The sequence below is a fragment of the Rhinolophus hipposideros genome (genome assembly GCF_964194185.1).
Source record: "Rhinolophus hipposideros genome assembly, chromosome: 10".
Lineage (NCBI taxonomy): Eukaryota > Metazoa > Chordata > Mammalia > Chiroptera > Rhinolophidae > Rhinolophus > Rhinolophus hipposideros.
This window is the reverse complement of record NC_138056.1, coordinates 48,624,907-48,640,597: the sequence shown is the minus strand read 5'-3', so window position 1 is coordinate 48,640,597 and position 15,691 is coordinate 48,624,907. Positions and strand designations below refer to the sequence as shown.

Sequence of the window (15,691 nt, the reverse complement as noted above, 5' to 3'; positions counted from 1 at the left end):
GTTCTCCTGGGCCACCGGGGTCCTCCTTGGTCCCTTATTCCTGCCTTTAGGATGACTTGAGGTATTTCTAAGGCCAGAAACCAACTTCCCTTCCCCACTCCCATGTTCCTTTGCCCTCCTCGTCTTCGCTTGGTTGTTTGGGGCAGGGTCCTATGCCCCATGCCCACTCAACACTAACCAACGGGCGCCCGCCCACCCTGTGTTTAGTTCCAGAGAACGAGGCACCAGTAGATACCAATCTCATAGAACTGGACACAAAGTAAGCAGAACCCTGCCTGCGGATGTCTGGGGGGCGGGCCTTGGGCGGTGGTGGGGCAACGGGGTCATTTGCATATATGCTTATTAACCCCTGAGGAGCAGCTGGTCTAACCCCGTCTGCTGAGAGCCGCCTCTGCTCGCCTCTTCAGCAACCCGCTTGCCTGCATGTGACTTGAAGGACCCTCCGTGCCTGTTCCTCTTCCTCCTGCCTTGGTGGGGTCTGTCTTCCTCCCTCGTCCTTGCACGTTCGTCGGTCAGTTCGTTCGTCCATCCACAGCGCCAGCTCAGCTCAAACAGGGCTGGTTCATGGCCCTGGGCAGGGGTTCTCCTGCCCTTCCTGCAACCAACCAGTGGAATCAGGCTGTGGAGTGGGGAAGGTTCTAGGGATCTTATTGCTTCTGACTCCTGAGGACCAATGCAGATTTCCCTGTGGTCAGAGGCCATCGCATCACTGGACAGTGGCCAGAAGGGGGGGCCTGGGCCGACATCATGAACTACCTCCAGGGCCAAACAGCTTTCTCGCTCCAGCTCCAAATCTACCCTTCCTTTGTCCCCCAGGAGATATTTGGGATGTGGGGTCTCAAGTCACCCCCTGAGCCCACCCTATGCAGCTGGGTGAATTCTGGGGGACAGGGGGCTCGGGTAAGGCAAAGTGGACATGTTTCATGGTATAAGGGAACTCACTGTTCTTGGTAGTAGTCCTTAGTCCTGAAACCCCACTCAGGTACCTCCTTTCCCCACCCACCTTTCCTCTGCACCCTATTTAGATTTGTCACCACTACGCCCCAGACCCTTTCCTCTCCAAGATCCCTCTGGGTAGAATGTGAGCTGACATTTTTCTAGTGAAAGGGTCTTCACGGTTGGTTTTCTCTTCCAGTAAGCCAAGCCTACTCCTTCCTGGGTACAAACAAGCATGCTTCTTGAGGGTAGTTCTTTGGGTGGGTGGGTGGGGTTTCTTGGGCCTGTTCTCGGGGGATTCAGAATAAGCTGTGAAAGTGGCCTCTCACAGTGGGAATAAGTTCTTCCTCTGGCCCTAGCTCAGCCACACTGCCCACCGCCCTCTCCCCCAACTCCTCAAGAACGGGGTTACTTGCCAGTGCTTTGGCATGGAAGGCACACTCATGCCTCCCTCTGGTATCTCCAGATGTGACCAGCACTACTGTCACTGGTGGGTATCCACATGTGCCAGCCTGGCAGGCCTTTCTGCCCAAGGTCAGCAGTGGAGGCCAGCCTGAGTCACATCGGCTGGGCCGGCGCTCTGACCCCTCTGGACCAGCCTAGTCTCCCTGCCCTGCAAACACGCCCCGTTTTCCTTGTCTTTCCCACCAGCGATGATGACATTGTGTTTGAGGACTTTGCCCGTCAGAGACTGAAAGGCATGAAGGACGACAAGGAGGAAGAGGAAGACGGGACTGGCTCTCCACAGCTCAACGACCGATAGACGGGGCTGGCCCTCCCCTGGGGCAGCGCCACATCCTCTCCTGCACTGGGCTGCCTATCCGCCTTCTTCCTATTCTGGTGCCCCCTCCCCTTTGTTCTTCCAGTTTCTACCAGGGGCCCAGTGGTCTTCCAGGTCATGGTGATGAACCTCTGGCCTCAGAATGGGCCTCATCACCATGCCAACAGAGCCACATGCACGACCTTCATCCCTCTACCACAGTCACCTGCCACTTCCCCTCTTTTCCTCCTGACCCCCAGAAAGACCACCATGGCTCTGGCCTTGGAATTTGACATGGGATGGGGAGCAGAGAAGGGAGGATGGGGCATGAAGGACTTGGAGGGGTGGAGATGAGGGCTCAAGACCCGTGAGAGGATGTCCACCGTCCCCGGCCGTTAATACAGTCTGGCAACTACAGGATGACCACACTGAAGGCCGCCCTCTTCCGGCTGGCTGGCAGACGGGGGCTAGATTCCCAATGCCTTTTTGCAGTTCTGACCCACCAAACGCCTCTCCATTCCACCCTGTCCCTGACCCTGTGTCTGACAGTGCCATCGGCATAGACCCCTGGAGTGGAGACAGCAACAGGACTGACTTTCTTACCAGCAGTTACCTAGTCTAAGGCAAACTGTGGACTAGCTAAAGCCTATTTCAGTATTGTCAGATGTAACATCCTAGCTACCTTGTACCTTATGCGTGTGTCCTATCTGTAAATATGCAGAGAGAGAGAAAGAGAAGGGAGGGGTCTTCAGAAAGTTCCAATCCCTGAAGAGTGAGCCAAAGCTCCTGAGGTTTCGTGAAGGGCGGCTCTGAGAGATGGGGGCAGGGGTGGGGAGGTGAGAATCTGCCCTGTTCCCTTCCGTTGTGGACTTAAGAGCAATCAGTGATCCCACGGGAAGTAAGGCTAGGGGTTCAGAGAGGGCTGGGGCCACCGGTATCCTCCTGCCTCCCCTTGCAGTTCTCCAGGGCTGGGCTGGGCTGGCCCTGCAGGCTGGAAGAGAGTGCCTGAGGCCACTGTACTCACAATCTAAGGGAGACGTCCTTCCCTAGAGGGTGGCAGGGACCATCGGGATGCTCTCACCTAAAAGGAAGGGGGCTGGTGGGCAGCAAGAAGCCCTTTGTTTCCTTGGGGAGTTGATGACTCCCCCCAATAATTTCCAGCATCATGGGGCCCCAGTACCCATTGGCTGGTGTTGGTATGATTGGGACTTGGGGTGTTTCCAGGGCAACAGGACAGGCAGATGATGAGGTAGAAAGTATTCAAAGGTATCCGTTCTAGAATGGCCTTTGGTGCTCACTTACTGTGTGACCTTGGGCAAGTTCCTTTCCCTCTCTCAGCCTCAATTCTTCACCTAGAAAACCAAGGGGCTTGACCAGATGATCACAAAGAGCCCTCCAGCTCTGGCCTCAGAGTTTGTAAACATTAACGCTTCATCGGACCTCAGAGGTGGCAGGGCTATAGAGAGCTCCTACCCCCAAGCCCGCGCCTGGGAAGGGTGCTTCTTGGCTCTCTGGAGAGTTGCCAGATGTCAAGATGTGGCCAGAGCTAACATGAGCCGCTGGCCCCTGGGGCCTGACTATTACAAAAGGACAGCTTGTATTTGCTGAGGCTTGGGGTGGGGGAGGCTTGTGATAGGGCCTCAGGAGGTCACAGTCCCCTGTGGATGCTGACCCCTCAGGTTTACCTTAAGCACAAGCAAATATATTGATTTGTAAAACAGGAGACTCTCTCCTCAATTCCCGCTCCCTCCTACAGTAGTAGTACCTTGGTTTTCTAACGTCTCCGTTGACAAACATTTGGTTTACGAACCCCATAAACCCGGAAGTAAATGTTTTGGTTTTCGAACACGCCTCAGAAGTCAAACATGTCACGCGGCTTCTGCTGAGTGCAAGATCCTGAGGCGTATCTGTCGGCTGTTTCCCAACGTTTCAGAACTCGAACGGTCTTTCAGAACAGATTACGTTCGAAACCCGAGGTACCACTGTATCTCTATCTCACTTGTCTGAAACGGAGACAACAAAATTTTACTATACGAGTTAAATTTCAACCCTTTTCAGTCCAGCCCTTCCTGGGGTGGACTAGGCACCCATTTTCCATGGTGAGAGTACCCAGTTCCCATGCTTGGCACTGCACCCCAGCCCTTCCCTTCTGAATCTCACGAAGACTCAACCCCGAGGGACCCCCACCCCAGGTTAGAACCAAGTCAGCTCGGGAGAGTCGCACTCCCCTGGCTACCCTGGGGTCCTAGCTGCGGGTGTTCGGGTGTCCAACCCCTGCTAGAACTTGCCGGGCCGTTTGCACCTCATCAGGCAACCGTAAAGCTGATGAAATGCTGGAATAACGCACGACAGGCATATGGTCTCCATTGTTTTCCTCTGGGACCTTTGGGGCTCATACAAGACCCTTTAGGATTTGGGATGATCACTCCCCTACAATCCCCTGGCCCCATCCCTAACCTGTGCACACAAAAGACTTGTCAGGCTGGTTTCTTGAGCTTCCGCTCCCTTAATATCTCTCTCACACTTTTGGGTTTATCCTAGTGTTTACCTGAAATTTCTCCAGCTATAGAAAGCATCATATCCCTGCCTAGCCTTTTATTCTTTGGGCGCAGGACTGCAGAAGGGCAGAGGTCAAGTTCATTTGAATTTGGCTGATAACCAGAGTCACAGAGATGGGTCAGTCCTAGCCCCTGTTCTCAGGAAGCTCAAGGTCAGGGGAAAGTCATGGGGTGGGGGGGGAACGGGGCCATCATTCAGGAATCCATGGCTGCTGCTAGCCCATATAGTGCCTTGATGTGAATTAGAAACGGTGTCTCTTCCAGGTGGACTCAGCCCACAGCAGAAAGCACAGCTTTGTGAGTGGGGCACAGGCTGGAGATTAGCCCCGCTTACCCCTCCTGCATAGCCATGCGCTGTAGGCCAGGGAACTCGCAGGCCTGAGCGTGTCCTCTGGCCTCTTCCTAAGAGAAAGGCTGAGATCAGCTTCCCAAGCTTCTGGTTGGCTCCAGACCCCACTCCCCTTGCAGATCCCAAACATGACTGAGTCCTTCTCTGCAGGGCCCCTCTCCATCTGGAGTCATGTGAGACCCTGGGAGTTGGGGAGCCCCACGGCCCCAGGCACCAGCCCGTAGTGCCAGTTCTTTCTGTGAATACAGTTGGGGCCTGTGCTGACCATGCAGCGCCACACTGGGACTTCCCAGGGGGCCAGGAGGGTGGCACGTAAGTAGCAGTATGGTCCTGAGGGAAAAGCCCCAGGCACGGGACAGCTAGACTCCTCAACAGTCCAACTAGGGGAGGAGTTTAGTGTCTGGGCAGCTAAGGACTGGGTTATTTCGCTGGACCCCACGTACCTCCGCAGCCTCAGGGCCCAGGCAGGCCAGAGTGGGCTCACTCGGGATGTTGGTTCAATTGGGGGAGCCGCTGGCAAGCTGGTTCCCATAGGGTGCAGTGAAAAGCACACTGGCCTGGAGTCCACAATGCTTCCGAGTGCTGGCTGTCCCCAACCCGCTGTAGGGTTTTGAACACGTCACTCAACCTCTTGGGCTTGTTTCTCTGACTATAAAGTGGGACAGTAATCCCTTCCCTGCCTGACTCAAGGATGTGTGAGTCTCAGACGGATGAAAGTCAGTTGAGATGAAAGCCCTGTAAATTGCAAATGGCTGCACAAGCCATGGCCCTGCCACCTCGGGGGAGTGGCCCAGGATCACACAGGAATTTGCCGAGGGCTGAGCCCTCCTTCCACAGGCCCTCATTTCTTGCCTGCTTCTCAGGTTGGGGGGTATCAGCTAGAATGAGATGCATCCAGTTAGGCTTTGGTGACCCAGCTGAGATGGGAATTGAGACACTAGGTAGGAATGCCATGCCCATGGACAGTGGTCCCAGCGACCAGGACAGAGACAAAATATGGATCTTGTCAGTGGCTGGGATGGGGAGCATCTTGGAGCCTCCCAGGCGTGGGGTCACCCACATCCTCCATCTCAGACCCCGCAGAGGCCAGGAAGCCTCAATTCTGGCCCCAGGTTAGGGAGAGCCCCCAGCCCCTGAATCACTGCTCCATCAGAGAACCCCAGGGTGAGGTGGGATAGAAATTGCCTGCCCCCCTCCCTCCAAAGTACAAGGCCCCCTTCAGGAGCAACTGCAGCTGCCAATGCTTCCTAATGACACTTAGGAGCTCTTTGGGCTTGGGGAGAACCCATGCGTCATGCTGAGACGTGGGCCCCAGCTGACCCGTCCCCGGTAGTTTCGTTAGCCCACAAAGGCAGCTTCCCTCCTGCCAGTGACTGAGGACTGGACATTCTCCGCTCATCCCGGAGGAAGGCATCAGGCCCCAATCTTGAGTTCCTATAGGATTTCATGGACAGAAGCTTCTACTTGTTCTGATACTTTTTCCAGTCACCAAGGACCAAAACGGACCCCTCCCCACCCCTCGTGTATAAGCCTGCCTGGGGTCTGCGTTCTGCCATCTTCGTCCAGGCAGCTCTACTTGGTCCTCCCTGCAGGACTGACATGGCCTACCTGTTGGGGCAGGGTCAGCACCTCCGATACCCTCCCGCAGCAGCGCTGCACAGTGGCTTCAAAGAGAGACCTGTCGAAGGAGGAGTGGCACTCCCACCTCATCACTCTTTCCCAACTCCACTCCAAAAGGCAAGTCAAAGCACAGGTGCCCAGGACCCAGGACCTGCAGACACGCTGACACAGTGGTTTTCAAACCAGGTGCTGTGGAACCCTTGGTGTTACACAGAGTTTTGTCAGGGGCTGCTAAGGTGGGAAGAGGCGGGTGGAGGCGTGGGCTAGGTCTCCAGCCCTCCCCCCATTCCCACTTCCACCAGGACAACTCTGCTTTTATCTCTCTTGCCTATTAAGGTTTTACCTTCAAACTTTCTTTTGAAGAAAAAAATTCTTCAAACCACCATTCTGAGGTTTGATCTTCGACCAGCAAGCATATGTTCCACTCTTGCTTTTCATGTTGGAATGGCTCTAGCATTCCAATACAAAGAGTATCTTTGTTACAAACACACACACTCACACCTAATGATTGTTTAGCCTCCCACCCTGAAGCTGTGGCCTACATTTGATTTGGGCAGAGGCCTGGTGCTCAGTGAGGAGGAGTCTTGACACTGATACTGGCCTGTGAAGAGTGGGGGCCATGCAGCAAGAAAACAGGCCGAGCCCTCACCCCCAAACTTGTGTCTGCAACCAGTATGACCCTCAGTTCTTCTGGCCCAGGGCCGGGCGGGATGACAGAAGGAACAGTGTGATGGGAGAAGGAGACACTAGAGTCAGATTCCTCTTTATATTACAACCAGATAGATGGGAGTCCAGGTTTCATAAAAGAAATACTGAGGCAGGACTTAATGACAAAAGTCCCAGCTGTGCGGGCAGGCTCTGTCCAGAGACCTTTCAGGCAGTAAGCTGCCCTCCAGCAATTCCAATAGGATTCCATGGCCACACTTGTGGACAACCAAACGTGGATCACAGGAGAGTGCCTGGGAGAGAGGCTGGCCCCCCACCTGCAGTCTCCAGAATCCTCTCCCTGCCAGCCTGCCTTCTGCCCAGGCCCCTCACCCGGGCTCACGAAGGGGTGGGCACTTGGATGAGGCCTGGACCTGGTGTTGGCACAGAATCCTGCCGCCCCACCCTCACCCCACAGGGCATTCTAGATGGAGATGGGAGGCTTAGGGCCCTGGGAGCCCACTGGCTGCTGTTTCTCCATGTGGAAGACGGGGCTAGTGCCCGACTCTGCCCACCTCACAGGGATTACTGCCAGGGTCATAGGAGGGGTGGGTATGAAAGGTGGCGTCATACGAGAGGCGGGAGCCTCACAAACTCGGGGTGTGGTCACGGCCTGCACTGCACATCAGCAGAGCACTTGGGAACAAGTACAGGACGCACTGTCTGTCTTACATCTCTGCTCAGTGCTAAGGCCCAGACACAGACACTGTGGCGGGGTCTGCCTCTTCCTACTCCATGGGAGCCAGCTCTCAGCCTGACGCAGTGACCGTGTGTGGGTCCTGGGCACAGGGAGTGACAGGTAGCTGGAACTGCGTCTCCAGGTCTGTGAACCCTTCTGTTCGGTGACGATTTTGTGACTCCCTCATTCCTGGGCCACCTACCAGGTTTATTTGTTGTACCTGTGGCATTCCTTATTATGTCAGATAAGTTATTACAGTTTAGTCAACAGGACAAATGAACAAAAGAACCATAAATAGGAGACCATTAAAGGTTCTTTGTGACAGATGCTTGCTGTGCTTTTATTGCTGTCTCATAAGCCCCTGGCAGGACAGAGACGAGAAAATGCTGTCCCTGATGCCCTGGACTGGTGGCTCAGTCAGGTGCTTTCTTCCCTTGTCTGTGGTTCCAACTCCCAACTGCACCCCCTTCTAGAAACTGCCAGGAAGCTTTCTCCTCACCCCTCTGCCATTTACCAGCTTTATGGCCTTGGGAGAAGTTGCCAAATCTCTGATTCCTCTCAGACACCACTGGAGCCCATGACCCCTGTTTGCTCCTTGGGTGAAGCCATCCCATCTTCTCTTTGGCATGACCACTTCCTCTGGAGTGCTGTCCCAGTGCCAGCCCTGGTTTTTGTCTGTTTCTCACCGCTTGCTCTGCTGGGTCTCCCGGAAGTCCCTTCAGCTTTCCATGACTTATCCCATACCTGTTCCAAAAAGAACACCTGGGAAGAGTGAGGAGCGAGGCGAGGAAGATTCAGATGGTCATGTACTGTATTAACACAAAAAGAAGATTCCAATGAATGTAAGACGACTTTCCTAGAAAATTGATTATATATGAAAAACAACATTTTTTTACATTTCTGTAAAATAATGTGCAACTGAGATCAAAGCATTGCCCTCCTGGTTGGCTAGAAGGTGGTCTGTTTCCTCAGATGCTCACTTCCAGCCAGAGGAGCGCTGTGGGAAGACACTGACATTTGAATCAGGAGACTTGAGCTAGAGTGTTCATCCTGCCCTCCCCTATGGACTGTATCAGTCTGAGTCCAGATGTGCTGGTATTTCAGAAGCAGGAATATAATTGAAGAAACTGGTTATAAAAATGTTGCAGGAGTTGAAAGGGCAAATGGAATGTGAGGCAACCCAGAGGTCAGGTACAACAGGAAAACACGACCACTCGTAGGGTGGAACGACAGGGAGAGGAGGTGGTGGTATGGAGCTAAGGAACCTGGGCAGCCCAGCAGGAGCACTGAGGGAGAGACAGGGTGTCTGAGGAATCCAGACCACAGAAGAAACACAGCTCTTGTTGGGGATGCTGCCCAAAGCAGAGAGAGTGAAAGAAATACTCTGGTTTCTCTTCTCCCACCCTCCAATTTCACGCCTGTGCCTCCTATTGGCAAAATCGAATTAAAAGCTAATTTTCAAGGAATCTTGGGAAATGTAGTTTGTGATGGTTGGTGCACTGGTGCACTGAAATACACAGCAGGAGGTCAGGGGATTAGATTAGAGAACAAACAGGCAAATCACCAGCTCTTCTTTAATCTTCTCATCCAAAAAATAGAAATAACCACTTTGACCTGGATACCACAATTTAGGGGTGCTCTGACATTTAACCAGGTATCTGGAAAGTTCACATACACTGGGAAATCAAACAACAGATTTCTAAATGGGTCAAAGAGAAAATCACAAGGAAAATTAGAAAATACTGTAAGTTAAATGAAAAATGAAAACACAAATAACTAAATTTGTTGGATGCATCTAAATTATTTCAATAGATGCAGAAATGGCATTTGACAAAATTCAATACCCACTCATAAAAAAACAAACAAACAAACAAACAACACCTCTCAGTAAACGTTTTTAATCTGACAATGTGCATCTACAAAACACCCACAGCTAACACCATACTTAATGGTGAAAAGACTGAATATTTTTCCTCCAAAGCAAGGATGATTATTCTTGCCACTTCTATTTAACACTCCTCTTAGAGGTCCTAGCCAGTGAAGTAAAGCAAGAAAAACATATAAAAGGCCTACGGATTATAAGGGAAGAAATAAAATGATCTCTATTCATAGACAACATGATTATTTACATAGAAAATCCCAAGGAAGCTACAAAAGAGATATTAGAACTAATAAGGAATTAACATAAATTGTAGGATACATGATCAATACACAAAAATCAATTGTACTTCTGTATAGTAACACCAAACACTGGAAATTGGAAATAAAAAGGCAATGCCAAATAAAAAAATACCATCTATAATGGCACCAAAATAAAAATTCTTAGGTATAAATATAACAAATATGTGCAAAACCCCTATGCACATCTCTAAAGCACAAAATGCTGATGAAAGAAATCAAAGAAAACTTAAATAAATTGAGACATGTACTATGTTCATGGATTGGAAGATTCAACACTGTTAACGTATCAGTTCTCTCCCAACTGATTATAGATTCAATCTAAATCAAGCTTTCTGCAGGATTTTTTTTTTGTAGATAAACAAGCTCATTCTAATATTTATGTGAAAAGATAAAGAAACTAAAATAGCCAAGCAATTTTTAAGAAGAAGAAGGAAGATAGAACTCACTACCTGATCTGAAGACTTACTATGAAGCTACAGTACTCAAGGCAGGGTGGTTGAGGTGTCTACATAAATGGAATGAGATCCAGAAACCACAATTAGACCTGCACATACACAGTCAATTGATTTTCCAACAAGGTGCAAAGGCAATCCAGTTGTTGTCTTTTCAATAAATAATGCTGGTGAGGATATGGAAGACCTGGAACACTCATACACTGCTTGTGGAAATGAAAAATGGTAAGGACACCTTTAAAAAAAATTATTTATCTGGTTAGCTCAATTGGTTAGAGTGTGGTGCCCTTAACAACAAGGTTGCTGGTTCGATCCCCACGTGGGCCACTGTGAGCTGCGCCCTCCACAACTAGATTGAAACAACTACTTGACTTGGGAGCTGATGGGTCCTGGAAAAACACACTTAAATAAATAACAGGTTTTTAAAAATGTATTTTAAAAAATCATTTTTCAATAACAGTTGACATACAATATTACATTAGTTTCAGGTGTACAACATAGTGATTAGACATTTATGTACCCTACGAAGTGATCGTCCCGACAAGTCTAGAACCCATCTGATACCACACATAGTTATTACAATGTTATTGACTATATTCCCTATGCTGTGGCACAGACACTTTGAAAAACAGTTGGGCAGTTTCTTATAAATTTAAACATACTACAGGAGTTAGCAGTTCTACTCCCAAAAGAAATGAAGAATTACATTCCCACAAAAACCTGTACATGAACATTAATAATGGCTGTATTCATAATTGTCAAAAACTGGAATGTTCTTTGCTAGTGTGAATAGATAAATTATTGTACAGGCATACAATGGAATACTACTCAGCAATAAAAATGAACAAACTAGCAATACTTACAACACATGGATGAATCTCAAATGCATTATGCTAAGTGAAAGAAGCCAGACTTAAAAGGCCAAATATGTATGATTCTATTTATACAACATTTTGGAAAAGGCAAAACTATGAGGACAGAAAACAGACCATTAGTTGCCAGTGGCTGGGGTTGAGGGATGGTTGGCTACAAAAAGGGGCAACAGAAGGGATTGGGGGGGGGGGATGGAACGGTCCATTTCTTGATTGTCCAAATCAACTGTATGCCAAAAAGAGTGGATACTCTTTGCAAATATGTATATTAATAAAAAAGCCAAAAAAATCGGTGGTGGGGGGGGTGGCTGCTGGAAAAGAAACTAATTTATAGCTCACAAACCACAAACAATATTTACTGGCCTTGTACCACTTACTAGGGCTTATGCTGGGCCCTGAAGATACAAAGATAAATAAGACAATCCCTTTCTTCAAGGTACCTCCAGATTCATAAGAGGATAAGGTATGACGACAAAAGTATGGATTGGCTATTGAGAAATACTGGAGATGAGGCATGCCATGAGAACACCAAGCAGGGGTCATCACATCAGTTGGAGTGGGTGAGATGGGAAAGAAGGCAGTCTTCCTAGAGGAGGAATTGCTTCAACTGAGTTTTGAAGGATGAAAAGGAGTTAGGCAGGTGAAGAGAGGGCATTCCAGGTACAAGGGTTGGCCCATGGGAAGTCTCAGGGGGTGAGACAACCTGAGACCTTCAGGGAATTGTAAGGACTTTGGTGTGGTTAGGATGAAGGCAACCAGAAGAGCTGGCAGGAGATGGGAGGGAGGTTACAGATATTCAGTCCAGAAAACTTGGTTTTTATCCAGAAGACAGTGGGCCAGGTTTTAAGCAGGTCAGTGAGAGGGATCAAACTCATACATTTCTAGGATCCCTGGCTGCATTGCAGAGTTTGGATAGGGTGAAGGGGGTGGTGCTGGAGGCAGGGGGACCAGAGAGGAACCTGAGAGCTGGGACCAGATGGAGAAGCGGAAGAAGGACTGATCAGAAAGGTATTTAGGGGTACAGTAGCCAGAACTGGACTCTCATAAGATATTTGAACATTCTGTCTCAAACAAACTGTACTCGCTGTTTCTTCTGCCTGGATGGATCTTTTCTGGGCTACTAATCAATCGCTTTCCTTCCGTTCTTCAGGGTAAGCCACCTTCTGGGGGAGGGGGGTATGCCTGACTACCCCATTCAAAGAACACCCTTCCCCATCGTTCTCAGATCACTGTTTATTTATTTTCCTCCTAAGAAGTATCTCGTTTGTTTATTTGTTTATAGTCTAAGCACATGGCTCTGTGTTCTAAGTCTAACTTGGCCCTTTATTAGTGGAGTGACTTTGAAAATTATTTATCTTTATGTGCCTTAGTTTCTTCGTTTGTAAAGTAGGAATAATAATAATACCTACTTCATAGAATTGTCATCAGGCTAAAATGGTTTAATACGTCTTAAGTGCCTAGAACAATCCCTGGCACATAGTAAGCATATATAACTGTTAGTTATCACTATTATCATTTTATAAGGGCAGATACCTTGTCATTTTTCTTCAATACTGTATCCTCAGCTTCTTCCTAGCCCAGTACTTGGCACATAGTAGGCACTTATTAAAATAACTTGTTGAATGGATTGTGACTAAATCCATTCCAAAACAGAAACTTTCCCATCTTTACCAGCAGATGGCGCTTGTATGCAAAGAAAAATTAAAACTGGTCCGGCTTGGACACAACTGGCCAACAGATGTCTCTGCAGTTCCCTGGGCGCTGGATAAGTACTCCAAACGGAGGGCCGGACAGCTATAATTGTATTAAAAAATCAAAGTCAAGAAGCTAAGGCTAAATTATGTTTTGCATGATTACATATCCTAAAGCTGCATTTTCTTTGTTTTCTCACTTGATTGAACAGCAATAAGCAGCTGGCCATGCAAGCATCTTAGGAACCACCACCTCAGTTCAGTGAGGTGGCCGATTATGGGAGTCAAAGGGCGTGGGCACCGGACGTGCAGCAGAGGGAGACGTGATGCTCCTCCTCCCGTCCTGTGGATTTCTGTGGGCCAGGAGCAGTATTCACACATTTTCTCTGTGCACCAGGGCTGGGGACTGGAAAGGGAACTGGGCCCCTGTGGGGAACATCTGGTCTGGTGCCCACAACGGGCCAGAAAACCAATCAGCAGAAGTAAAGATCTGCGGGGAGTGGGGTACAGTGACAGGAGGCAGAGGGTGAGTCAGGAAAGCAGAGGGGACTCATGCTGTGGGGAGGGCATTCCAGGCAGAAGGTACTGTGTGAGCAAAGGTACGGAGCTTGGAATAGCTGGGCTCAGTTACTAGGATCTGAGCAGTCTGGTGTGGCTGGAGAACAGGGTCAATAGTGGGGAGTGTATTAGTTATCGAGTGCTGGCAGACTAGTCTAGCAGTCTAGCACTTTTTCTTTTCCCATCCAGGTGTTGTCAAAAGTCATGAAGTCCAGGTCCCCAGTCAGGCACAGTCCTAGCTTAGTCTTGTCCCCATGTGTGGGGACAGAGCCAGGAGTGCAGTTTCCAGGCTCTTGGCCTCACGTGGAAAGGTGCTGGCTCAGGTAGTAAATGGCCATCAACTGTGATCGGATGGCCATCAGCTGTGGCTAGTTGGCTGTCAGCTGTAACCAGTGAGCCATTGGCCACTAATATAACTGCTGTGGCTACGCTAGCAGAAAAATGGGGGGCTAGCAAGAAGATGGTGGCTGAGCTGGCAAGCGCGGATTGCAGTTAGCATGGCGGGTTGCAGCTAGCAAGTGAGGTTGGCTGGCAGAGAGAAGTGGACGGCAGGTTGCAGATAGTGTGGCTCCTGTCTCCTGTGTCTCCAACCCAGCCGCCAGCGAGACTATAGTGGTATGACTCCCCTATCTACGGCTCCGTGCGTGTTTCTTCTTGGCTTCACCGTATCCTGCGTTCTTATGTGGTGAGCAGGACCAGAGACCCCGCATGACACCCTGCATGACACCATGTAATCATTAATAGTAGCCATTTTCACTCTCCAAAGTTTCCTAGTTTGAGCAGTCACCTTAGTTAGGGCCCCCCTGTGTTTCTATTATCACAGTGAAGACGGGAGCAGGAATTGGTTCATCTGAGCAGTGCTCAGTGGAGAGGAGAAGCTCAGGAAGAATGAGTTTCATGCCTGGGACTTCAGAGCTTGGGGTCCAGAACAAACACCTTTCTCTTCTCAGGGAGGGGTAGAGGATTTCCCAGCAGGGTTCCTGCCTGCAGGAGGCTACCATGGGTTACTGAGGCCTGCTGGAAGCTGCAGATGAAGGCCAAAGAGTCCTCCCCATGCCTTCCTTATTTGCATTCTTTCTCCATCTCCCAGCGGCTACAGGCTTGGGTCTGGCTGCAGAAGGCGATGACCACAGGAGTAGAGATACAGAGGTGAGGTGGTCCTGGGTCCAACAGATCCAGAGCAGGGAAGGGAGAGCCCCAGGGGCATCCTGGGCTCTGGTTCTGCTCTGTTTCTGACACCCTCTGTGACCTGGAGGGCCTCAGTTTCCTTACCCGTACAACGAAGGATTAGTTGAGATAGTTCTGCATGGGACTGGCCAGCCAGGATAAATTGCCCTGAGGCATCGCTGAGGAAAGAGGGTGGGGGCAGTTAGGAAGGGGTGAAAGGGTGGAGGAGGGGACTCTGAAGGTGGCCAAGTGCATTACCGCAGGAATATTAACTGCCCCGTCACTTCTCCCAGCCTGGGAAAGGCCACGCCCATAAATTAGGGCTGTGAGTCTGCCAGGCAGAGACTTAATAAAGAAGATGGACTTCAGTAAGAGCAGCCAGTGCCTCTGGAGGTCCCAAGTCCAGCCCCAGCCTGGACAGATGGACCCTAGAGCCAGAGAGGAGCGGGGCGTCTAAAGTCAGTTCGGACTGGGGAAGGAGCTGGCTCTGTCATGTTCACTGCTGGATTCCCGGCACACAGTAGGATTTCAACTGGTATTTCTGACTGACTAAGAATCAAATGACATGGCAAGTCATGCTGAACCAGACTGAAACCCCATCCCCTGGACTCTAGCTGGGCCGTTCCCACTCCCAGACCTGCGGGGCGTGGGGAGTAAAGGGGTCATGGAGGTAAATGTCTCAACGAGATGGTGATCGTGGCTTCCCTCTGTTTTTGAGAGGAAATTTCAGTTTTTACAGGGTCACAGACGCCCAGGCAGTCTGACATGTTTTTCAAAGTGAATGGCTGGTTTCATGTCTCACATTTCTGACAGTCACACATACTTTCTCTCCCTTTCCTGCTCTCTCCCATACCTACTCTCTAAGGGGCCATCCTGGAGGGAGTTTTTTCCTCTGGCACTGGGACCCTGCAGTCTCCTGCCAACCTCAGACTTCCGGCAGCATTCACAGCATATGATTATAGTGGGAAGCTGGCCATTCAGGGGGGCCTTGGCACTGCTGAGAGAGGGTCTGGAGCTGGTGGGTGGCATCAGGGTGTCAGGACAGGGCTAGCCAGATCCTCCCTCTCACCTCTTCCGGCAAGCTCTCTTCTGGGCTCTCCCAGTGGCCCCTTCTGTTATCCCCCCGCCCATCTAGCCTTCAATGGGCATGGCTTAGTTCTGAC

At 50.1% G+C, this 15,691-nt stretch overlaps 1 protein-coding gene across 10 annotated transcripts in view; it reads left to right on the top strand.

Moving 5' to 3' along the window:
* Nucleotides 1-7,931, top strand: part of ARRB1 (arrestin beta 1) — a gene marked incomplete at its 5' end in the record, with an annotated part of 72,233 nt that extends 64,302 nt beyond the window's left edge. For 4 of the 10 annotated variants that reach the window (XM_081061771.1, XM_081061768.1, XM_081061770.1 and 1 more), the window contains 2 exons: nucleotides 208-259; nucleotides 1,588-7,931. In XM_081061771.1, coding sequence (XP_080917897.1) covers nucleotides 208-259; nucleotides 1,588-1,699 — 164 coding nt within the window. In that variant the 3' untranslated portion in view covers nucleotides 1,700-7,931. Of the gene's footprint in view, nucleotides 1-207; nucleotides 260-354; nucleotides 529-1,587 lie in introns of those variants that run through there. The other 6 variants (XM_081061776.1, XM_081061769.1, XR_013994124.1 and 3 more) reach the window with 5 other exon arrangements.
* Nucleotides 7,932-15,691: the final 7,760 nt, after the last annotated feature.